Genomic DNA, 25,044 nt, shown 5'->3' with positions numbered 1-25,044 from the left:
AGCGTAAAGAATATAATTTTTTCTTAGGTTATTCTTACTACCTGTTTTATGGAGATGGAGATACTGCCTTATAATGAGAGGTCAGGTAAAAACTCTAATTGTGAGAGTAAATGCACAAATGCTTTTATTACTCTAAGCAAATAAATAAGTTGCAGTTCCAAATAGACAACTTAAGCTCATAATGCATATAGTAGTTCACTGGATTGACTGACTATGCAATGAACAACTGAAAAGGGATCCATTTCCATCATTAATCTTACCCTCTTGGACAAAAAAAAAATCCCGAACTATTTCCCTATTAGAATACAGGTAATAGTAATCAAAAAGAAAATTTGTTGGTACTTCACACTAACATTTTAAGATTTAGAACTTAACCATAAAATACATGTCTGGAAATGATGGTAGAAAATAGCATTTTAAGTTGATAGTATATTTCTTCTGTAAGTCCCAAAGTGATTTCTGCATGGGGGCCAGAAAATTAAGTTAGAATTTTGTACATGCTCAGGTGTCCAAATAGAGTTATAGGGCCCTCCCCCTTCAACATACACCTTAAAAATGGAAAAGAAAAATATTTTCTCCCTTCTTACAGGTATATATGGTATACTCTCAGGTTTTCTCAAGTGGAATATTCATGAGGGTAGGTAAGCAAGAGTGGGAGGGCTAGATAGGCCTCAGCTTCTGAGAGCCACAAGGCCAGGTCCCTTTAATCCATGCAAAGAGCTTTCATGCATATAGTTTTTAAAGCACATAATGTGGTTATAGAATCAGGAAGTTCTTTAACATATGCTTTTCTTTGGGCTGGTTACTTCACCCAGCACATGCTGGGTAGTGACAACGTTTTTCACAAAGCCTGTGATTCACTTTCATGTTAACTCCTCAAAAACACCAGGCATTATACTGTAAAATCCCGGTGCTAATTAAACAGCAAACATTTGCCTTTCTGGATATTTTCAGGTTTACTTACAAAACTGAGCATGTGTATATTTATTTTTTAAAGCTCAAACATTTACACTTGCAGAAGCTGTGCCTACAAGCAGTCAAAAGTATAAAGCAGGTTTTAATAAAATATAGAAAAAAACTGAACACTTCATTGCAGATACATTGCGTTCAAAGCTAAGCTTCCATAGCAGTGTGATTCTTCCTTTCATAGATTCACCATAGTCTTTCTAGATGAAAATTGGGCTGTTCATCCTTTCACCACCTCTCTGTGTAAATGGACATAACGTTATTAGAATCCTAGTAGACATCTGGGATAAACTGCTTTACAGGGCCGTTTTTGAGGCCAAGCAACACTGAATATCTAAAAGGTAACAAAAGCAAATACCTAGGAGTTTCACTTTTGGTGAATGACATGTGAAAACTCTTGCTAACATGAATGTGAAAATAGGAAGAAAAAAAAAGTAAAATTGTTTCAGCTGATTCTCCCAAGCAAGACCTCTGCGTGAACTTAGCCTGCTCTTTCTGATGCACTCCACATTGCATCTGTGGATTTTGTTCATTTGAAAAAATAGATCTGTACAGCCTTCTTTAAGTTATTCAATGCCTGAAGGTACTGTGTCTTTCCCCCACCATATACTTTCCATTCCATAAACATGAGGTGTACAGAATAATCTAAGCAAAGGTGACTCTAGTCCAAGATAAGAAAATAGAATGGATTTTCCTGGTTTTGAGTTTCCAGATGTGTTCATAATTCAGGTGCACAGCGGTAGTGAAAGCAGACGCCTCAGAATCCAGGGACACGGGAGGTTGAGCAGCGGGCTGCGAAGTGGTTCAGAAGGCGGCTAGTGACGCCCTCCGTGCCGGTGCGGACCGCTGTTCGACCCATGCAGCGCCTGCAGCTCATGCAGCGCCTTAAGATCTGTAGTCCTTTTTGCTGTAGGGCTTGTTGCGCAATATGTTATCAATCTCATTTACCACGTGTGATGTCATCTTTGGGAGAACCTGAGAGCGTGAGAAGTACAAAGGCTGTGGTCAGTACCTGACGCCTGTTCCTTGTGCTCAGTATTCAGCAAAGCTGTCTAGACTTGTATACATTTATAAACGACCACTAGAATGTTACTTCCCCTGCAGACAGGAAGCTCCTTGAGTTCAGGGACCTTGTTTTGGTCATCCTGCATCTCCAGAGCCTGTCAGAGTGCCTGGCCCACAGTAGGTGCTCGTAAGTATTGGCTGAGTAAATGAGGGCTCATGGAAATATGGTGAAGGATGGCCACAGGTTAGATGGAATAGCAGGAGAAAGTGAGAAGTCTGTGAAATGGAGTGACGCAGGTGTAGAGGGAGTGGCAGAAGTGCGGGGAGGGTAGGAGTGTGGAAGAGTTGAGGCCAAGAGTTGGAAGACCTCAGGATGCCAGTTTTGGGAGTTGGGACTTTATTCTGGAGACAGTGGGGGAGCTCTCAGGACTTGCCAGCTGGGAGGGACCCCATCAGACACCTGATGAGTTGGAGGAGGTTGAAAGGGAACACAGGGCTTAGAAACACACTGCTGTCCTAGCCAGAGACACTAAAGCCTTAGCTAGACGGTGGTGGTCGAGTGGGAAGAGAGTGACTCGGAGAGACATCTGGGAGGATGATTGTGATTTCAAGACGCGGTGACTAAGAGGATATTGGTACAGGTGATCTGTTGAGACGAGCCCACAGGAGTAGTTTGGGGTAAAGTGTGTGAGTTGGAGGGGCCCGTGGGTGACCACGGAGGCAGCCGGAAGTGCAGCTGTGGAGCTTAGTGGGAGCGGAAGGAGAATCTGCGAGTCACGGGCACAGTCATGCTAGCTGAAGCCCTGGGGAAGGATGAGCTCACCTCGGGCTAGCTCGCGTTTACTGCAAGGAGTGGGGCCAAGGGCACACACCACACCAGGAGACAAGGGACAGAGGCAGACTTTCTTGCAGGAATAGTCTGACCCTGTGTGGAGACGGTGGTGAAATGCATCCACCATGGCCGAGTCTGCGGTTTTAGCCTCACCCTTCCCCTGCTGCAGTTGGACAGGGTGACCCAGTCTCCACTCAGTGGGTTTGGTAAAAGACTACAGCTCCTTCCCCACTAGTTCTGGTACCTTTTTATTTATTTATTTTTTTTTTTGGTTCTGGTAAGATTTTCCTCTCTGAAGCTGAGGGAGCCTTTGGTTTCCCACCAGCTTTGGAGTCTCGGAGGATCTAAACGAATGTACTATTTAAAGAGAGACTGCAACAACAAGACCCAAGTCTCGAAACTGGACTTGTTGGACGTTTTGTGTCTAAAACATCCTAGGTTAGCCATGTGAGGAAAAAAATGCTTCATTCATTACACCAATACGAAAAGAGATTTAAACATTAGAAAAATGAAACCATAAAAGTACTAGAGTAAAACATGAAAAAAAATACATAGAGCTGCAAGACCTAAATATTCAAGAGAAGCCATATATCCAGAATTTTATGTGAAGTTGCCTAATTTCTGTTTTGAAACATTCTCACTTACTACAGATTACACAAACTTCCCACAAGCTAGCAATTTTGCAACCATGACTGGAATAATTGGAGAGGGGTGGGGTGGGTGAGGGGAGGTCTGCCCAGCGTGGCTGGGTCTGGTGGGTATTAGGAAGTCCTCCTGGGAGTGGGTCACTGTTGAGAGCTGGACCTTGGGGATGGAGCGGATCCTGTCAGGCTGATGTGGACACTGCCAGCAGAGGACCACTGTTACTTCTGGGGATTAGGATTCCAGGGGAGGTGGGGGGACAGCTTAGCAATCTAAAAATTCAGATGACAGCACATCCCTCCCCCTTAAACCCTCCAAAGGATTTGCTCCATGTAGAGCAGAACTCTTGATTCCTCTAGTGTCCTGTGTGACCTGTCCCCTGCCTGTGTCCACTGCGGTGCACCTGCTGTCCCTTATGCTCACTGCACATTGGCCACACTAGCCTTAGGCTGGCGGCTCCTAGAAAAAGTCAAATGCCTCCCCATCTCAGGGCCTTTGCACTGCTCTTCCCTGTGTCTGGAATGCTCTTTCCAGGGTGTCTCACGTGCTGTGTCCTCCACTTCTCTTCAGAATACACATATCCCGGAGGAGCCTTTGGCAAGGACATGTCTAAAGTAGGCTCACTCATGTCCAGTTAGTCTCTACTACGTTCGCCATCTTTATTTACTTAATATCCCTTCTCATTTGAAATTATTTTATATGTTTGTTTACTCTATGCCTCTCCCACTGGACTATAAGTTCCTTGAAGTTTGTGTAATATCTTTCTGGTTTCCTGTGGTGTCCCCGGTGCCAGGTACAGAACAGGCTCTCAGAGATCTGCCAAATGAACTAGGGGATAGATTTCTTAATTCATTTTTTCTCAGGCAGCTGTGAGCTTTTTTTTTTTTTTTTCAATGGAGTACTGGGGCTTGAACCCAGGACCTCCTGCATGCAAAACATGCACTCTACCACTAAGCTATACAGTGCCCTCCCCCCTACCCCCACCCCATGAACTTTTGAGGGCAGGGGCCTGTGTTTATCTCAGAACTGTCTGCCTGGCGTGGTGCTAGATACAGAGTAAGTACTCAGTCCATATTAGTGGAATTGAGATCGCTGGATCGAATTTCAGTTTTTTGTGTATAGAGTGTTCCCCTATTTCCCACTCATTATTGTGTAACCTTTGTCTATTCCCAGAGAATAAGTGACAATAAGAGAAGGCGGGCGGCTTTCATAAGAGGGAGCATTCTCCAGGCAGGGACGGGGAACCCTGCAATCCAGGAGGATTGTGGGCTGGGAGGGGTTCTCAGAAGCAGAGAGGCAGAGATGATCTCCCTGCCGCACAGCCCTGAGAGAGGAGGTGGTGGGGAAGGAAGTCTGCACCATTTCTCTCCCAACATATTCCAGGCCATTCTTCAAAAGGACTTTTAAACATTTTAAGTTGAATCAAGTCTGTCCCCACCTCCATCTGTCCCCTTGTTGGAGAGGTAACAGGTAAGTGCGGTGGACGGGGGAGAAGCTGTGAGACAGTTCTGTACCCAGTGAGCAAGAGGGAAACACACAACCTCACCTGTTGGGGGCAGGTGATAGCTTTGGTGAGAGCCTAGAGTCTTGGGTGGGCTCACTCCTGGAGCCCCTCGCTGGGCTGAGAGCAGGGTGGGCTCAAGACTGAGGTGTGGCCTTTGGGGGACTGGACCCTCTCCTCCTCAGAACTCCCAGGAACATCTCTCTCCTACTTCTCCGAGGACAGCTGCAGGCTCCACCCATGACTGGCCATCCCCACGGGGTCGGGGGGTGCCCCTGAAATTGCTGTCAGGGAGATAGAGTCCTACTATGGTAGTTCAAAGTAGAATTTTGAGCCTATTTCCCTTAAACGTGGCAAACATTCATTCAACAGATATTTCTTGAGCATTGACTAAGGGCCATAGAGTATGGAAAGAACTGGAAAATCAGTGGAAAAGCAAGGAAGACACAGGTCTCTGACCTCAGGGAGTTCCAGTCCAGCAGTGGAGATAGGCAACTATACTGCACTGTCATGAGTGTTGTGCTGGGGATTCAGGATGTGAGGAGAGCAGAAAGGAGGGGCTTGGTACACTCTAGACTGACAATAAATATTCGTGGGAGAAACAAATGAATAAAGGGTGCATGAAGATGGTCCTAAGGCTACCACATTTCAAGCAGGTGGTTAAGCAGGCTTCTTCAGTGAGGCTGGGAACCCGGTCATCAGGTGTAACTTTGCTTGGGCCTTAGAATGCACTGTCCCACAGAAACAATCCTGAGGAATGGCCCAGAGAGCTCTCCTGTTAATAAGAAGACCCTCCTTGAGGGAGGGTCTAGCTCAGTGTTAAGACCCGTGCTTGGTGTGCGCGAGGTCCTGGGCTCAATCCTCAGTGCCCCCATTAAGGGGGAGAAAAGGAAGACCCCCTCTTCCCTGGATCGATGGGCTGTAAAAGTTCTGTTGCTTCTTGTGCCTTTGTCCACATTTCCCCTCCACCTCCATCTAGGAACAGGTAGCCTGTTCCCTGTATTAAGGGCTTCCACACACCTGTGACACAGTGAAGGACAGAGGTGGGGAGACACGGGACACTGCCTGGGGACACCTTCAAAGGCACCATGAAATTCCCTAGAATTGGTTGGAAAGGGCTGCAGTACTTGCCTGAATGGCACCGAGGTTTTCGATGAGTTGTTCGGGGGTGGATGATCCCAGGAGCACAGAGCTCACGCCCTCGTTTCTCAGGCACCAGGCTGGGAAGAGAGAGCACTGGGTCAGGAAGTCAAAGCCCTTCTGATTTTTGATGAGCTTGTAAACCCTATCCGTAGCTCCCGTTGTTGGAACCAACACTTAACAAACTGTGGGAGGATGGGTGGTGTGCTCTGGGATGAAAAACCTCAGCCACACCCCCTGTTGTGTGGAAGACTTAATTGTGGGATTAGGGCTCCTCTGCCCCTACAACTGGGGCATACAATCCAGCTCTCCACCCAGGAACACATCCTTGTTCCTGAGAACACCTGGAACTGCTCACTGGTGGACATCTGGATTCTTGTCTCCCTCTGTCTTTCCATCTCACTCGTGCGCTCACTCTCCCCTCATCTGTTACACAGAGTCCTTGTAGACCCTGGGTGTCTGGGGCTTCTTTTCCACTGACCTGTCAGCCCTCTCTGGCCCTCCTTCCATTTCTTCCTGACCTGAGATTCATCCTGTGTGGACCATCTCACCCTCTCACCAGCCCTCACTCCTCTCCGCCTCTCAAGCAACCTCTACCCTTAAACCCTCGATTCAGCCCCTGCCCCTCACTCTCAGCAGATCCTTTGGCCTCCTCCTTTATGTAGAAAATGAAGTCCATCCTGTACAATGTTCCTTCATGCCCTGCTCGCCGACAGACACAAGTCTGCATTCCCATCCTCCAGTCTCAGAGGATACGGTGTGCTGTCTGCTCAAGGCCAAGCCACTCCTTTTGCCTCTTCTTGGACTGGATTCATCCATTCTTCCTCTCTCGTTCTTTCTCTCAATCTCCCGAATTTTTAATTTCTTACCATCCTCTTCCTCTTTACCAACAAAACATGCTCAAATATCTCCCATTCTAAAATAAGCCGCCTTCATACCTGTGTAGCCACTGCCCACCCCACCCCTCCCCTCCCGCCCTTCTTCGACTTGTAAGAGGCCAGTTTGGACTCCCTGCACCCCCCGCACATCCCAGTGCCCTTCTTACCATGCCAAATTCCCAGGACCCTCCCTGTGGTTAGAGGAGACTTCCCGGTTTGTGGCTGCCTGAAACTAGAGGTTTCCCTGGGCCCAAGGGGGCCATGTCTGCTGGATGGCCCTGCTAGTGCCCTCAGGCACTGCGGGCTTCTTGCTACTTACTATGCCTGTCCCTCTTGCATCCCCAGTCTCATTTGCTGGCATCACCAGCAACTTGGACTTCCTATCCAGAGACTGGGGAGTCATCCTCAGACACTGTCCTTTTCTGACCCCACGTTCCCTCTTAATTGCCAGGTCTAGGTGATTGTGCCTCCTAAATATTTCTCTAATCCAGTGGTTCTCAAATTTTAGCCTGCAGAACCTCTGGCATCTCCCAGAGGGTGTGTGCAACACCGATTCCTCGGTGCCGTACCCAGAGTTTCTGACCCAGGAGGGGAGGGGGGCTGAGGATCCACCTTTCTGATGAGCGCCCAGGTGCTGCCGCTGCTGCGCTTTTTTTTTTTTAAACCTTCATTGAGGTCAGATTGACCCATTTTAAGTGTACAATTCAGTAATTTTTCATAAGTTTATCAAGTGTGCAACCATCACCACCAGTTTTACAGAAACAGACTCACAGACATAAACACGGAGTGGGTAGAGGGGTGGGGAGGGATAAATTGTGAGTTCAAGATGAGCAGATGCACACTACTATATATAAAATAGACAGACAGCAAAGGCCTACTGTACAGCACAGGGAACTGTATTCAATACCTTGTAATGGCCTATAACGAAAAATATGAAAAAATACAAAAATATATATGTATGTAACTGAACCACCATGCTGTACCCCAGCAACTAACACAACATTGTAAACCGACTCTATGCCAATTAAAAAACAGTTTTAGGACATTTCCATCATCCCAATAAGATCCTTGATGCCCACTCACAGTTAACCCCATTTCTATCCCCAACTCCAGGAAACCACTCATCTACGTTGGAAACCACTCATCTAAGTCCCCTATGGACTTACTATTTCTGGACATCTCATCTAAATGAAATCATATAGCATGTCTTCTGTGTCTGACTTGCTCAGTGTAGTGTTTGTGAGGTTCATCCGTGTCATGGCATGGGTCAGCGTGTCACTTCTTGTGTCGCGGAATCGTACTCCAGTGTGGGGCTGCGGGGACCACACTGGAGAGTCACTGCTCTGGTTCCACCGCCCACCGCCCTCATTCAGGCCCTCACCCTCTCTCCTGCACACATCCAGCAGTAGCTTCTCCAGATACAAATCTGTTCAAACCATTTGCCTGACCAAAGGTTCTTCAACGTGTGCCTGCCAGAATCCGTGTCCTGTGAGAGGAAGCGCTCACTTCGCACCCTGACGAGCCTTACCAGGAGGCCCTCCTGTCCAGCTTCCTGCTTCCTCGCTCCCTGCCTTGAACTTTGTGTTCCAGCAGCCCTACGTGTAAATCCTCTCCCCCCGCCAGATGCCGTACTGGGTTTCTTCTCAAGCCCTCGGCTCAAGCTGTCCCATTGGTCTGGAATATTCTTTTGCCTCCTCCCTTCCTTTGCCTCACTGATATCTGCTCTTCATTTGGGATTCCTCCTGGACACTGCCTTCTCCCCAAGTTCTTCCTTGAGTCCCAGGCTGGGTTGGGAGCGCCTACATTTACTTCCAAACCCTCCTGTGCCCTTCTCAGGAATTTTACTACCACACTGTATTAAAATTATCTGTTAAGTTCTTGACTCATAATGACACAGGAGGGAAGGGGGCAGGGCACAACCATTAAAAGTCAGCACCAAGATGGTGGAAGAGCCAACTCCCAGTAGACCCTAAGCTTCAATGTACACTCATTGAAATACAACAGCTGCTAAATGGCCCTCCCACAGGTGCCAGGACAGTTCCAAGGTTGACCATAAAAGGTCAAAAAGTGGGTGATGGCCCAGTTCCTGGGAATCCCAGCCCCTTCCTGAAAGTAGTTGGAGCAATCCTCCCACTTAGCGTATGAAGTTACTGAGCCCATAAATACTAACAACCCCACACCTCGTGGCTGATCTCATTTCTCCTAGCCGACCCCATGCTCTGAGGCCGCTGCTCTCCCTTCTGAGTAGATGGCCTGCACTCTGTCTATGGAGTCTGCATCTCTCTGAATATATCTACTTTTACTCAACCATGGCTCTCTCTTGAAATCTTTCTTGCACAAAGCCAAGGACCCTCACTTGATGGGGTGCATGCCAGGGACTCGCCTGGGACCTGGGACATGGCCATCCTTTTGTGCCCCCCATTTTTCCTGTATCAGTGATATGTGTGTTATTTGCAGTCAGTTGCTCAGCACTCAGCCCAGCACCTGCACACAGTAGGTGCTGATTAGATGTTTGTTGAATAAATGTAGGCACGAATGATTGGTGGATATCCCTGAATGCCTCTTCTGCCCCCATTTGCCCAGGGCCTGAAGTCAACAATACTAAGCTGTTACCATGCTCAGACCTTTTAAGGCCATCACTAAGTCTTTCCATATGGGCAGAATAATGCTATATGTCGGCGACAAGGCAAGTGATTCCCAGGCAGTGGTGTGGTGGTGGGTTTTTTCTTGTTTGTTTTGTTTTTTTCTTTTTGGCTGCCTTATTTCCTCCTTTGCACTTAGAACTCTTTTTTGGCACTAGTGGAAGTTCTGAGGGCAAAGCAGGGCAGTGGGAAAATTATTGCCCAAGAACTACCTGCTGTCAGCAACAGCTGATTCCCTCATGGGCTGCGGGGCATGGGAGAATCCACTGGGCAGAGCTGGCCAGCCAGAGGTAAAGTAGATGATTGGAGATAATTAGCATCTAATCAAGTGTCACCCACAGGGACATCCAGAGTGCCCCCTTAGGAGCAAGGTGTGACTGCTGCTCTTGTGCAGGCATGTGACATGGGAACCAGCCCACAGTTGCATTCAAGCAGTTTGTTTTCTGCCAGAGGAGCTCCCCTCCTCCCCGACGCTTCTAGCAGATCAAGGGTAATATGCCTGGAAATAATTTCCCTCTTGGGTTGAGAGTTCTGTGGTTAAAAACAAAACTACTTGTTTACAAAGAAAAGAAAAGAAAAATGACAGGCAAGAAAGACATCTGGGGGCACAGAGGGAGGAAAAGGAGAAACAAAGAACATTGTAAACTCAGACTCTATAAAGAGGATCTTTCATGTACATCTAATGTCCAGAGAAAGTCTAAATGTGGTAAAGATTTCCTCTTTAGAAGGACCACGTTCTTCTATCTCTTTCAGAGCTAAATTTAATACTCGTTTTCATGTTACCACCTAACAACCGTATTTATGGCTGTGTTTCAAGAATAAGTGTTTCTCTTTGTGCCTGTTACTCTTGACCACATGCCACAGCGAGGAGTGGACAGAGTTTCAGTCCAGGGTGTCTAATTTTTCACAAAAACATCATCTTCACCATCATCACCTTTACAGTTACTGAGCACCTATTTGCTCTACATACATAATTTCTTTTTACTCAACAAGGTTGTAAGATATATATTATTATACCCATTTTACAGATGAGAAAATTGGTATCAGGTTAAATAACTTGCTGATGGTCAAACAGCTAATACCTTTTACTGTAATCATTAAAGCTGTAGGGAGGCTAACTAATCACATTAAACACAATCTTTGATTTTTTTTTTCACAATCTTTGATTTTTGTTTTGTTTTGTTTTTTGGGAGAAAAGATTAAAGCAACTGTCATACATACACTTCGGTAAATGGTATTTCCCCCCTAAAACCATCTCCCATTTCCATCTTTCTATGACTATTAACTGCAACTACCATTTTCCGGCCTTCCACCCTCAGAAGGGTCAAGCATCTAACAAATATTCTACTATGTTATTTTATTTGTGTAGAACTTAACCTTGAGCTTTTTACCTCACTGGCTCACTCTGTCTGATTTGTCCCAATTCTTGCTGTTTCTTAATCCTTTCTGGAACCTGTGCCCATTTTATTCTGTTCTCCTGGCTACTACCTGAATTCTTTTCAGTCTCTCCATTTGTAAAGTGGAGATAATGCTGGCAGAACTCCATTAACATCGGTAAGACAGGGCTTGTCCTAGCACCCACCTCCTGGGATTGTCCTGACCATCGAGGAGACAGGACAGTGAGCAGAAGGAGCTCATCACAGAGCCTGGCAAATATCCCCCAGCAAGGGAACTGAAAATCTTGGTGCTTCTCCGTTTCATACTTAGTCTCTAGTCAGATGTGCTATTGAACACGGGACGTGTTTAGCCTGAACTGACCTGTGCTGTGGGTATAAAATACATCCTGGATTTTGACGACTTAGTATGAAAAAAGAGTGTGAAATATCTCCATAATTTTCTATACTTATTACTTGTTAAAATGATAACGTTTTGGCTATATGGGGTTAAATAAAATCCATTATTAAAATTAATTTCACCTATTTCCTCTTTACTTTAACATGGCCACTGGAAGATGTAAAATTAAATACGTGTGCACATTATATTTCTACAGGACGGTGCTGGCACATGTGGTTTTCAAGTGTTACTGGTGACCGGGCCCTTGCATTAACTATTCTGGCCCTTGGAAGATTCAGGGTGACACTGCTCCCCTAGGGTAGGCTTTCCATCTGGCAGTAGCCTTGCTCTGCTCCTCAGACTCTCACCAACCCTGCCTTGGCTTCAACAGGGATGGAAAATTGGACCAGAAGCCAAGGATGTCACTACCCAGTTCAGGGGCGCAAACTCTCAACACAGGGAGGATGTATGCCTTTTCTCTGGCATGTTCTTGTTTAAACTGTGTCATGAGGGAAAGGAGAAGGAAGTAAGAAAAGCGTTTCAGCAAATGGAACGTTCAGGGGAACCCGAACCTCATTTTAGATAGTATTAACCAAGAGTTTATGCTTCAGAGATAGTGTGCCCCTGCAATAGGTATTCTGTCATGAGGGAGATGTGGATCGTTAGTGGAAAACGATTTCATTTTCTGCCATCCAGCAGAGCTGCCCCTCCCCAGTGATTGCCTTACCCACGGCGAGCTGAGGCAGCGTGCATCCCAGACGCTCCGCTATCGGGGAAAGGTCTTTCAGCTTGTTCTGCTGTTTTCTCCCTTCTTCACTGACAATCCTTTCCTTCAACCACTGGTAGCACTAGAGGTAAACAGAACATTTAAATGTTAGTGTCTGGTAAGGGCTGGGTGCAGATTGTTAATTCAATAAAAAACAGAAGAGCCTCATGGTAAATTCCTGAATCTTCTTGGTTCTGTCCTTCCTGTTTGATGGCCACAAGGATGCCTACGCCTTTATGCAAAGAAATGTTCCCCATGGTCTCGCTCCTTGTTTATTGGTTCAAAATAGATTGATTTTCACTAAAATTCACCATTCAAATCCACTGACATGTACAAAAGTTGTTAAAATCCTGACACATAATTAATTATATCCCGTCTGGAAGTCGTGTTTCTTATTGTGATAGCCTTCAGAATGTGTGTGTGGTGGGGGGGCACCGAGGTCTACTATGTTTCCTTTTTGTCAGGAAAGCTTTCTGCTCCAAGAAAGCCATTATCTTACATTCTTGCTATGATTATCTTTCTTTCTCCCGCCTTCAATTTACTCCTAGTCTCTCTTGAATCCTTAATAACGGGGCTTTATTGTTACTTTTCTCAGTTCCTTCCTAGAAACAGCCGTGAATGGTAACACTCACTGATAGGTACCAAGTATAGTTTACAATTTTTGAAGTGGATAAAGACTTTCCCAAATGTATATTACCTTCTATATAACGTTTGGAACTTAAAAAGGCAAGGGAACTTAAAAAGGTTAACGGGAAACTATTCTTTAAAGTCTATGAGAAGAAACTGACTCTGATGTAGAGTGGAAAGTGAGCCTAATTTCCTAAAGATGAGGAGAAAAATCTAGAACTTCTCCACACCCTGCTTTCCAGAAGGTTTTGCTCTTACTGCGAAACGAGGCACAACAGACGCCTGTATGTATACGTATGACTGAAGCACTATGTTGTACACCAGAAACTGACACAGCATAAACTGCCTATACCACAACAAAAAATATATATTCAAAAAAACCCAAACAATAGACGCTTACATACAAAGCTAGCACTAAGCAGCAACACTCAAAGGAAAAGAATATTTGTAAGAATCTGTTAGTCTGTTTCAGTGACAATAATAAAATCCATACCCCTGTGTGGCAATGTGGACTTTCTCCATTGCGTGTGTTTATGACATAGTTGCCACCACAGAACTTCACCTTCCCAAAGGCAGCTGAAGGCTGGGCTATCGTCACAGAATCTCCAACCACATGATTTCAATAGGCTGCTGGCTTCTTTTTTTTTTTTTTTTTTTTTTTTCCCATCACTCTAAGACAGTATTTCCAAAGAAAAGGGTAACCACATTATGTTTTATCATGATTTCTGAGATGATTTTTCAGATTTGGAAAAGAAAAAGGGCGAGCTGCCCCAGTTCTGTTCTGTCTGCCCCCTGGATCTCAGTGGCTGATGGTCTGGCTCCTCATGTGAAGTTTGCTTAGAGAGACGGCCAAGAGTTTCCCCAGCCTCGGCTCCGGGAGACCTCCACGTCTTCCAGGAGGAAGGGTGGCCTGGAGCATCTCCTGAGAGATGACATCTGGTGCCAGCAGGGATGAGGTGGGCAGAACACTGAGTGGGAGCCCAGCAGCCTTCCCCGGCCAGCGTGCTGGGGACATCAGGGAGCCCTTGAACTTACTCTTACTGTCCCCAAGGGGAAAAACATCACCAATCCTCACTTTAGTTTCATAGCATCTTTCAGGGGACCAGTATCTCTGAATGTTATTCAAATGAAAAGAAAAAGCTTGAAAACCAATAGCCAAATGCTTCTTAAACAGCTGCTTTTTATTGTAACTGGGAGAGTTCCTGAGGTTTCACTATATACCACACACGTAATGACTGATTTTTTTACCAATCTCATGAAACTCCATTTTTAAAATCTTATTATCTGCAATGCATTTTTATTCTTAGGGTTGGGTTACAAGTTAGGAATATGTATGTGTGTACACATTACACACACACACACACACACACACAACCCATATTGAGAAGACGATTTCTGAAGGTAACAAATACCAAACATTCATTTATTGAGTGCTTCTCTCCCCACCCTCAACGTAAATCTCATTGTTGCTTTAATCACTGGAAAATATAAGCATGTTAGGGTTTTTAAAAAGTAGACCCACAGCATTTATGCTGCTTTCCTCACACCAAAGGGAACAAATGTGTTTTGGAAATAAATAGCTTTAACTGCTTTACAAGTGGGAAAATGTTAGCACAGGGAGGAGATGAGGCTTAATTAAGATATTAATGAAATATGGAAGTGAACCAGTTTTTCTGTAGGAGGGCTGGTGGTTGTGGTTGTGAGCAATAATAAGCCCAGCTTGTTGATTGTGGGCAGTAACCCATGAATCAAAAGATGAAATTCTGTCTTCCAGCCCTAACATATTGGTTACCATATTGCTGCAGTGATCTGACTACATGTTGACTGGTCTTCCTAAGTGGAAGGCAGGGATAGCTTCTCCATCATCTCAACATCTCTAGTCTTGAACAGTGGTTGGCATGGAGTAGCCAGTATGGCCTTTGAGAGAGGGATCTGAGAAACCCTTCAAAGATAGATCTCTTCAATTTTTCAGATTGAGCACAGACACTTCCTAATGCAGTACAACTCGGTTGGCAGCCGTGCGTGCATCCACAGTGCTATGGATGCCACATAGTTTCATAATTCACCCCTTCTCTAGCCTGTCTCCAAAACGTCCTTGAGGTAATCCTGAGGGTTGAGACTGTCCCATTCATCCCTGTATCCTCAGCCCCTTAGCACACGGCCCAGCCCTGAGTAGACACCCCGTAAATATTTGCCAAAGGAACCACTGAATGAGCTTTTCTCCAGAGATGACTTGGCTACTACTTTTACCCATAAGTCACAAAGTCCTCTAACATTTCCTAAAGCCCATTTCTTTCCTGTCTTCCAATGCCGGGACCATTATCTATGAGACCTCAATTAGGTAGCAATACCAAGGTGGGAAGTCTGTGAGGTCAGCTCTGAAGCCCCCAGTTGTTTGTTAGTAAATCCTAGATTTGAACTCAAGTAGCAACATAAAAGCCATGCACAGAATCAGTCACATTTCATTACTGAACCTTGAATAATTTAGCATTCAAGATCATTGACCGTTTCTATTTAAACATCAAAGCTATTTTGGCTCAAAAGAGCAGCAAAATCTTCACTATTGAGGTTGAAATCTCTAGGTAAAATGCTGGAGCTAAAAAATTCCCTTCTGAAATTATCCCATAATGTGCAAATCCTTAGTTTCTTCACGTGAATACCTGGTGTTCTTGGACTGCCTCTCTCTCCCCACTTTGATTCACCTCAGTTTGCATGTTTCCTATTTTCCTTTGACAGAAGGGTACATATTTTTATGCTTTTTCTAACAATAGGGAAGAGCTAGCGGCCCATAAATTGTATTGCACTCTTCATTTCTATGTAAAATTTCTACTTAAAAGCTACTCTTGATCAGACTTTGTTGATCCTCAGATATGGCTCATGGCATTCATTTAAGAAACATTTATTGAGTACTTATCATGTGCCAGGATCCGTGATGAGTTACATGAGTTAGTTTCAGTTTCTGTCCTAAAGGTATTCACAAGTCATAGTCTGGACTGGAGAAGTGTCTTGTAGTGGGGGTGAGTTCCTCAGAAGCCATGTTTGTACTGCCTCCTTATGGAAAATACCCCAACAACAGTGCATGATGTGGGCTGATCACAGCATCTTACCCTCTGGGCCACTATCATTGGTCTAACAGGTTGGCACGTGACCCAAGCTTGGCCAGACTTTTCTGGACTGAATCTGATAAACAAAAGATCTTTTTTTCTCTCAGGTTCTGTGCCTTTAAGGAAGTAAGCCTGTAGTCACCAGTGTTCCTGCTCCTGGCCCTGGGGAGAAGGCCCATTTGCAGTAGAAGAAAATGATACTCACATGCAGAGAGAAACAGAGCAGAGGGAGGGTCCTGACAATGTGCATATCTGTGGATGGAGTCACCCCCAGGGGCCATCCCACTCCACCCTTCCCAGAGGCTGCCTGCCTGTGCCGGCCCTTCTTTGATTAAATTAGGTTGAATTAAATCCTATTGCTTGCAGTCAGAGGATTTAAGACTATAGAAGTGTTTATGGAATGATAGAGGGAGGTGTAAATAGAAATAAATAAATAAAGCCTAAGTAAAAATAAATAAAAACATAGTTTCCTAAAATAAGAAAGGCTTCCCAGAGTGAAGACAACAAGCTTTGTCTTTAGAGGAGAGCTTCCACAGCAGGTTCAAAAGAAGGGCCTTTCTGGAAGGCAAAAAAGAATACAGTGCATTTGGGTGGGAAATGAAGCAATGTGATTTAGGGAGAGACCAGAATGGAAAAGTCGGCTCAACTAAGATCCCAAGAGTGTTTCCGAATGCTTTTCTGTGGGTTTTTAGATTTTGTTCTATAATCAATGGTTAGGAAGTCATTAAAGGATTTTAAGCAGAGTTATGATACAGTCAGATCAATCTTTTAGAACGTTAATTGGTCACAATGGTGGGTAGTTGAAAAAAGGGGGAAAAAATCAGAGCAAACCAGGTAAGAAATGATGAAGATCTGAACAAGGGCGGTAAAAGGGATGGACCACAGAGGGTCAGGATGTGGACTAGAGGAGGAGTTGTCCTACTGGATGAGAGTGAGGGAGGAGAAGAGGCAGTCAGAGAATGCTTTGGCTTCTGACTGCAAGGACCAGATGGATGGGTGGAGGCACTGTTTACCAAGAAGGAAGGGCAGGTTCTGGGGAGTGAGGATAGATTCCATTAGGCATGACGGATGCCCATGGGACAGCCACGTGGAGACGTCTAATTGACACAAAGAAGGAGTGGTGTTTAGCTCAGCAGTGGAATCAGAGCCAATGACCTGATTCAGAAGTCCCTGTAACAGAGGTGGGCCAGAGGCAGCCTCCCAGAATCCCTGCTGGGGAGTATTGCTTTCTAAAAGATAGGTATTTTCCACACTGGGTTAATTTGGTCTGCAAATATAATTTCAATATTTAAAACAAACACAAAATATTAGCATCTTTATTTTATTGGTGTAACTTATAACAGCCAGTGTGAAAATACCAACTGCTTATTCTATTTTGAGGGGAGGTGAAAACTGCCAACTTATTCATCTACTTACCTAGCTCTTTTTTTTTTTTTTTAATGTTCTTACTATGAGAATTCTCATTCACTCTTTGTTTTTATTTTTTAATTGTTTTGTTTTGGAGGGTAATTAGGTTTATTTATTTATTTAAATTTTGGGGGGAGGGAGGTAATGAGGTTATTTGTTTATTTTAATGGAGGTCCTGGATATCAAATCCAGGACCTCATGCATGCTAAGCACACACTCTATCACTGAGCTGTATCTTCCCCCTATTTATTATTTATTTTAATGGAAGTAATGGGAATTGAACTCATGCTAAGCATGCATGCTGCCACTGAACTACACCCTCCCCCATTCATTCTCTCTTAATGTTGATATATATGTGTAAAATAATAATAATAATTATTATTTGCTTTAGTTACTCTGCTCGAGTAATTTTTCTAAGTGCACATATATTAGTCTGGAAAACACTCAGACTGATGATTTAAGAAGCCTTGAGAGGCTGCGGAGCTCTGAAGAAGCGTGCTTTGTGACTGGCTGTCTTTCCCCTGCTGAGTGTTCTTCATGTTTATTGTTAAGGATGTTTCAATAGATGCTGAAAAGTCAACAGAAATATTTTTGAGTTGCTTTTGGGCTTAGCCACCTTCAAATATTCTGCATCTCCCTTTTTTTTTTTTTTCCTCTCCTTTTGTTAGTATATTTTTGAAAGTGTTTCAGCTGTTTCTAGGCTTTTCTCAAATAGTGATGGGGGTCAGCCAATCATATACTCCAAATACAGTGTAGATACTTCTTCCTTTAAAAACCTGAGTTTGAAGGGAAACACAAATGTCTTTTGGGAGATAAACTGACAGCCAGGAGACCTGGGCTCTACTACTAACTTTATTATGAGTTTATTCTCTTAGATTGTTATCTTATCTCTTTGGGCACAGTTTCTGCATCTGGAAGAGGTTTACCCCCTTATAAGAGTAGTCTCAGAACAAACACCCGGCATATATGGAAGTACTTCGAGCTTTTCAGAAAGTTCCTGAAAGAATGCATGGCAACATGCTTAGCTACAGCTGATTAAATGCCGTCTGTATCCATTTATCTTTGTGAGGATAAAAGGAGATGAATAGAAATACTGGCCCATGGTAGGTGCTCAGGAAAGTCACAATTTTCAATGCTTTTCTTTCTTCTTCACCCCTTTTTTGCCTTCTTCCTTTTATACCTTCTTTCCTTTAAGTTTTTCTTTGCTGACTTATTCAAAACCTTCCATTTTTCAGAAGCAAGACCATATTTAATTTTCCAGGGTAATTAGTGTGATAATGCAAAACTAGAAACAGGACCATGGTGCCATGTTTTAGGAAACATCTATATTGTATTCTTTTAGAGAACAAACAAGCTAATAGTCAGCTGTTACAGGCGGAAAGAAAAGTGACAGACCTAGAGTCCTGAGAAGGTCCTGGTTAGGGAAGCACATGGTGGTTCCAGACACACTGATTAGAGGGTTGATGGTTTAGGCTTAACTTGAGTTGTCCTCGTGCTGACTCTGTGCTGACTGATGGAGGCAAAAGGCTGTGTCAGACTTTTGCTTCCTCTTAGGGGCCTTTGGCTTGTGTGCATTTTAAAAATGTCTATATTCTCTCTCCCCTGACATTCCAGAGTAATTTGTGATTCTAATGTTATTACACATTCCCTCAAGTTTTTAAAAACATGTTGTTATTAATAAGGAGAGATGTTTGGAGTACTCTCCAATAAAGTAATCATCAAGATGTTCTGAATGGAGGTAATTTTATGCCAATGAACTTGAATGTCTTTATGCTTCAGAAAAGAATTTAAGCTACAGGACTCAGCGGCCAGAGTTGATCTCCGCAAACGCCAGCCTTGAGCCCCAGTGACAGAGGGTTGGCTCTGTATCTGCTTCCAGAGCCCTCCCTCCTTACCTTGCCCCCCTTAAATAAACATCAGTCAACCTCAAATCATACTGAGCTACAACCTGTTTGGCCCAAATGGATTAAACCTCTATGGCTTACATTTCTTTTTGTCAAGAAAAGTAAAATTAGATCCTCTTGTATAGAAAAGGAATTTTACGTTTCATCAGCTTCAAAGGCGGAATGAAATGCCTTCTTTAACATCAGAAAAAATAAGTGTAGGAATTTGAATCCTACAAGTACAAGCAGGTCACTGGGCACCTCCCCCAAGCCCCAGAGGAGGAAGATTCTCTGCGCTGGCAGATTCTGAAGGGCTGACTGATGCCTGGCCAGGAGCAGAGACCTCCGGAGGGCTCGGGGAGCCTGCCAGGGACACCAGCCAGGCCAAGGCCACACTTGGCTTGAGCCAGGAAGCCACGGGCTGCTGCAGAGCTGTTCTGTTCAGTCTTCTTCCCGCCCTCCCTCCCCTCCCCCAGACTCCTTCCTAGAGGTGGAGAATACCTTCAGCGAAGCCCTGGAACTTTCAGGCACCCCGTTTCCGTATTTTCCTGAGATGATTCCACAGGCCAGTGGAGACCATGTCATTGCTCCAACTCCTACAGAAGAAAAAAGTTAAAAAATCACTTCTGCAAACTGAGCTCAAAAGTGTGGGGGAGTTTCGACAGGATTTGGTTAGTTATGCGGAGAAGCCGGCCAGATACGTGAGTTAATAGCAGCAAACATCTTTCCATTAAAATTGAGGCATTTACAAATTGTGCTTCCTTTGGATAAACCAATCGAACGTGCACTGTGGGTTATGGGGAATAGGCCCTATAAACAAGCCTGAAAATGTGGCTTATCCGTAATTCTGTGATGCCCAAAAGGTACGTTTCTTTTACACTCAAAGATAAACACTTCTGCCTGCTCAGGTCCTCAGTGCTTCGTTTGTCCACTCGGCACTTGGTAGCGCCCAGTACGAAGCACGAGAACAATGCCCATTGTAGACACAAAGCGATAGCAATAATGACCATCGTTGTTGACATTTTTTAAATCCATTTTTCCCTTATCCAGCATTTTCCTACTCATGTGAACCTCCATTTCTTAGGAAGAAAGTTATCTCTGGAAACTGCTTTGATAAAGAAGCCTGAAAATGTGGCTTATTTAAGTTTATCTGATGCCCAAAATTCTTCTATACGTGTTGTGTATATATTTTCCCCTGTCTTTGAAATCATCATGTCTGCTACACAAACGTGTACCTGGCTTGTCAGCCACCTTTGAATTCCCCTGACTCAGTTCTAGGTACGGAGTAGGAGACAGAGATGTATAAACCCATAGTGTTTTGGAAAGACGGTCATAGTCCACTCAGAGATGCATTCCTGCCCAGAGCAAGCACCCTATGAAAAATGGGTTTATTTACTGCTTCTTCCCATCATTTCATATGCACTTTTTGAGCACCTACTGGGTACAGCTTGTGTACCAGTCAGTTTATGGCTCTGCCTGGCTTGCATCCCCGACACTCTGTGGATGACATACAGGCACATTTAATCCTTCTACAGTCTCCAGAATGCACAGTGCTGGTACTTCTCATGTTAATTAGGAACATTTAGGAAAGCATTTCAGTGACACTTTTTGTTCAGGATCGCCGATCCTCCTGTTGTGAGAAATAATCAGTAAATGTGATTGTGAAGAGTACCTATTTTATGGTAGAGCTCTGGTAGCTGAACCTCCACTTTCTCTCTCTGGAAAAGGTGGTACTCGGCTTGTTCACAGACCGGGGGGATCATATTGAATTGTCTTGCTACAGAGTAGGCTTCCTAGGGAGAAAAAAGATTGCATCTGAATTTACACTGATGAGAAATGAGGCTGTGTGCATGAAAAGTCTTCACTTTAGTGAAATCAATACAAACCGAGAAATATGTAGATTGCCAAATAATAAGCAAAATTATGACCATCACTTTCACTCAGAGAAATACCAAAGGCAAGAAATCCTTATTATTCTTTGGGAAGGTTTGGATTGGGTAAAGACCAGGGCAAATTAGTCAAAGTGTGAATTATGGACTATTATAAAGAGAATATAGTTTGACTGTTTCTAGGTCTCTAAAGAAATAAAACTTAACTAATATATAATAGAAAATGATCTGTAATTAGCATGTTATAAACATTATCATTACTGAATACATTAAACAAAACTAGAATATTGTGTTCATGTGTCTCATTTGCTGGGAAATTCACTTTATTGTCTTACTATCAGAGAACACGCTAAACATGACTCCTGTTTGAGACCTGCACCCTCCCAGCTGTATTCTGAACTGATGAGATCCAACCCCATGGCCATCTCTACAATGGCTGAACTGATCATAGAATTCTAGTGCCACTGTGATGGTGAAGAAAGTTTGCAAAAGGTCTTGCAATTTACACATGTTGTCTGAAAAACAATAATAGCTACTCAATGGCCATTTAGAGATAGAAATGAAATTACCATGATCTCCATAGCACTCCAGCGGGAGGTTCCCCAGTACATGGCCATTCCTTGGTTTATCACATGTGTCATGGCTCGAACAATTTCTATGGAAAATCAGACAGAGAGCATTACACATACTTTTCAAAGTTACATTGTCTTTTTTTTTTTTTCTTTTCCTGTCTAAAGTTTAGAAGTCGAATGCAATTACCTGTTGGATTAATATAATTGATAACATAATAGTCTAACAGAAAATATTGATAGTTTGGAGGCCAACAGTACTTTTGGGTAAACTGACTTTCCATTTGCAGTTTGCAGCAACAAAACAAAATGATATTAAAAACAGAGTGACCACTTTAAGTTCTTCCTTCACATCTATCACTTTGTGGTTCCTGGCCTGATAAAAAAGCACATGAGTCAGAACCTGAGCTCCTTGCTCACTAGAGTGAGAAGTAAGAGAAAGCTTTTGTTTTGAGTTTGCAGAGTGGAAGGTCACTGGGGATAGAAGGCCTGCCTCTGTGTGTCGGAGAGCTGGGTCTCAGGCAGGGTGGCCGTGTAATAGGGATGACTCAACAACAATGTATTTAGCAGAAAGATAAATATATTTAATGCTGAACAAACAGCTGAAGCCACAGTGGCTCCCAGCCCACACCGGCACACCCTGTCCTTGACCACTTTGAACCAAACTTCATTCTAAGACACCCAGGTCATGCCTTTCACTGGGGCCTGCGCACGGCCCCAGCCAGTTTGCTCCTCAGCCTTTTCAGCCTGACATGGCGTTTCCTACACAGGAAGACGAATGCCTTCCCAGGGGAGCGGAGCTGAGCTAATCCTGTTGGCACCAGCCATGTGATGAGAACCAGGGAGCACGGAGAGCCCAAGTTCAACTGAGTGAAAAGTCACAGACGCGGTCGGATTTCACCCACAAAGCAGGTCAAACACCCGGGATGCCAGGTCCCTTGACATTGTCAAGGGGTTGCAGGCTGCAGGCTTCTCTTGCCCCACTAGTACCTGCCGGTGACATGTCCTTCAGAAGAATCAAATCCTTGTCTTAAACTCGTGTTGAGTCTACGTGTTCTTATTTTGTTTCTCACCAGCAAACACTGTCTGAATTGGTCGGGGACAGGATTTGGAACGAGACGAGGGTTAGGGTCTTAGCTTCCTTGCTTGTTTGGCTTACGTAAACGGTTTCAAATAGCCCTTAGTCTCTTTGTTTGGAAGATGGCGATGTTTTTACCACTGGAGTCTACCCATCAGGGGGAGAATTGGGCTTATAAGGAAAATATTTTTCTTTCTTGGGAAAGACTCAGGAATATCAGCTTATTACTCAGCAACTAAATCTGTGTAGGTAATTGTCTCTTTATGAAGCAAATGAGATATGAAAACTTCTTGGAAACATTTCTTCTTCTTTTCTTATTACACAAATGGAAATGGATGTCTGTGCTAACATCTCTGGAAGTTCAGACACCATTATTTAAATCGCTGCCCCAAAGTAGTCTCTCTCTTTGGACATCCCCAGTGTTGTACCAGTGCCCCTGACTTTCACATCTGGTTTCATTCAGATGTTCGTTCAATCAACAGGATTTAGGAAGTGCCTGCTGCACTGGGTGCTGGGGATATTGTGGGGAATCAAACATGTTCGTAAACAATGATGAGGTTACAGAAAATCAACTGAATCCAAGATGCTCCTGGTCTCTATTTGGTCATCAAGGTGAGCACAGAACACTGTGCGGTGGCTTGACCGCGTGGAAGTCACTGAGGCCTTGCTAAGAGCAGCTAAGGTGGAGCGGAGGTTGAGTCTCCCCCACTACCTTCATTCCCTTCTTTAACACACATGTATGAAGAGCCTAATATTTGCCAGGCCCGGGGTTCATCTGTGAGTAAAACTGATACAAAGTTCCTGGACTTAGAGAGCTTTGAGCTGAGTGGGGAAGATGGAAGAAACAGGTCTGTAATTACAAAATGTGACATGCTCTGGAGAAAATAAGTAGGGTCTGGGATGGGGACTGAGAGGGAAGATCTATTTTGTTGGTCAAGGAATGAGTCCCTGAGGAGCACTCTTTAGGCATAAAAAGTACAAAGGAGCCAGTCAGGTGAAGAACAGGGGGAGAGGATTCTAGGCAGCTGGAACAGCATGTGCAAAGGCCCTGAAGCAGGACAGAACTTCGTCAGCTCCTGCAATCAGAAGGAAGCCATTGTGGTGGGTGCCTAGTAAGGACAGAGGATGGGGCTGCAAGATGAAGTTGGCGGAGGGCAAACTGTGTTATTTATATGTTATTCAGAGTTTGATGAAAAGTCACTAACCTTTTTAGGTCAGGAAATGACGATGCAGGTGACATTTCAGAACACGTTCTCTGACCGTATGGTGGAGTATCAAGAGTGAGGGGAGAGCTGGAGAAAGCAAGAAGGTCTTTAGGAGGGGACTGCAGTATTCCAGGCAGGAGATAAGGTGGCTTGGAATGGGGTGGTGGCAGTAAAGACAGAGAGACATGGATGGATCAAAATCTATTTTGGGGTAGATCCCATAAGATTTGCAGATGAACTGGATGTGGCAAGTGAGGAAAGAGAGGAATCAAAGGCGATCCCCCAGATTACAGGCCGTTCACAGAGATGAGGGAGACTGAGGGACGAATAGGTTTGGGAGGAAGAGCCAGGGTCTTTGGATAAGCAAAAAGGGGAGATGCTTGTGAGATACTGAGGGGGCATGTCGAGCAGAGGTAATTGGATAATGACACAGTGAGCAACCTGGGCTGGAGGCCATCTATTTTTTAATTATCCACCTATTAATTGTATCTGATAAGAATGGATGAGACTACATAAGGGAAGTCTGCCCAGAGAAAAGAGAAGCGATCCTAAGAGCCAGCACAGGGGCAGAGAGAGGACACTGCAGGGCTCTGGGTCATTGGCAGCCAGAGGGGCAGGAAGGAAGCCAGAGGGGGCACGTTTCAGTATCAAAAATGGAAGAGTGCTTGGAGAAGGTGCTGTGCCCAGAGACTGGAATGCCCTGAGCATTCGAGTCAGAAGGGCAGAAGACAGTGTCCACTGGATTTGGCCATGTGACAGGGAGGTGAAAAGAGCAGTGTCAGTGTCTGTGGTGTGATGGGACCATGGCCAGGCTGGAGCAGATGGAAGAATGGATGTGGGGAAGGGAAGGCGGTAAAGACACCTGGGTGGACTCCAGCTGGGAAATGACTGAAGCAGAGAAAGAGGGAGTCAGTTGAGAGGGTGTTTAGGGTCCAAGGAGAGTTTTATTTTAAAGCTGAGAAAGGTAAGAGTAAGCCTGTGTACCATTGGGGGTGATCTAGATCGGGGAGTTACTGAGGATGTGGGCTAGAGGGGTGGGGGAGAGACTTGACAGAGAGTGATGGAGCAGGACAGGGCTCCTGGGGGTGGGAAGGACACTTCCAGCAAGATGGTGGGACTGGGAGCATGAGAAGACAG

The 25,044-nt window shown here is 44.6% G+C and overlaps 1 protein-coding gene across 4 annotated transcripts in view; it reads right to left on the bottom strand.

The window, feature by feature from the left end:
- Positions 1-108: 108 nt before the first annotated feature.
- Positions 109-25,044, bottom strand: part of KCNAB1 (potassium voltage-gated channel subfamily A regulatory beta subunit 1) — a 344,012-nt gene continuing 319,076 nt past the window's right edge. For all 4 annotated transcript variants that reach the window (XM_031449620.2, XM_010986450.3, XM_010986459.3 and 1 more), the window contains exons 9-14: positions 21,625-21,710; positions 20,839-20,959; positions 19,668-19,762; positions 12,107-12,227; positions 6,078-6,166; positions 109-1,941 (exon numbers count right to left, since the gene is read on the bottom strand). In XM_031449620.2, the coding sequence (XP_031305480.1) occupies positions 1,852-1,941; positions 6,078-6,166; positions 12,107-12,227; positions 19,668-19,762; positions 20,839-20,959; positions 21,625-21,710 (602 nt within the window). In that variant the 3' untranslated portion in view covers positions 109-1,851. The remainder of the gene's footprint in view (positions 1,942-6,077; positions 6,167-12,106; positions 12,228-19,667; positions 19,763-20,838; positions 20,960-21,624; positions 21,711-25,044) is intronic.

Source organism: Camelus dromedarius, chromosome 2 (assembly GCF_036321535.1).
Source record: "Camelus dromedarius isolate mCamDro1 chromosome 2, mCamDro1.pat, whole genome shotgun sequence".
Classification (NCBI taxonomy): domain Eukaryota; kingdom Metazoa; phylum Chordata; class Mammalia; order Artiodactyla; family Camelidae; genus Camelus; species Camelus dromedarius.
The sequence above is the reverse complement of the archived record's forward strand: the minus strand, read 5'-3'. Positions and strand labels throughout refer to the sequence as shown.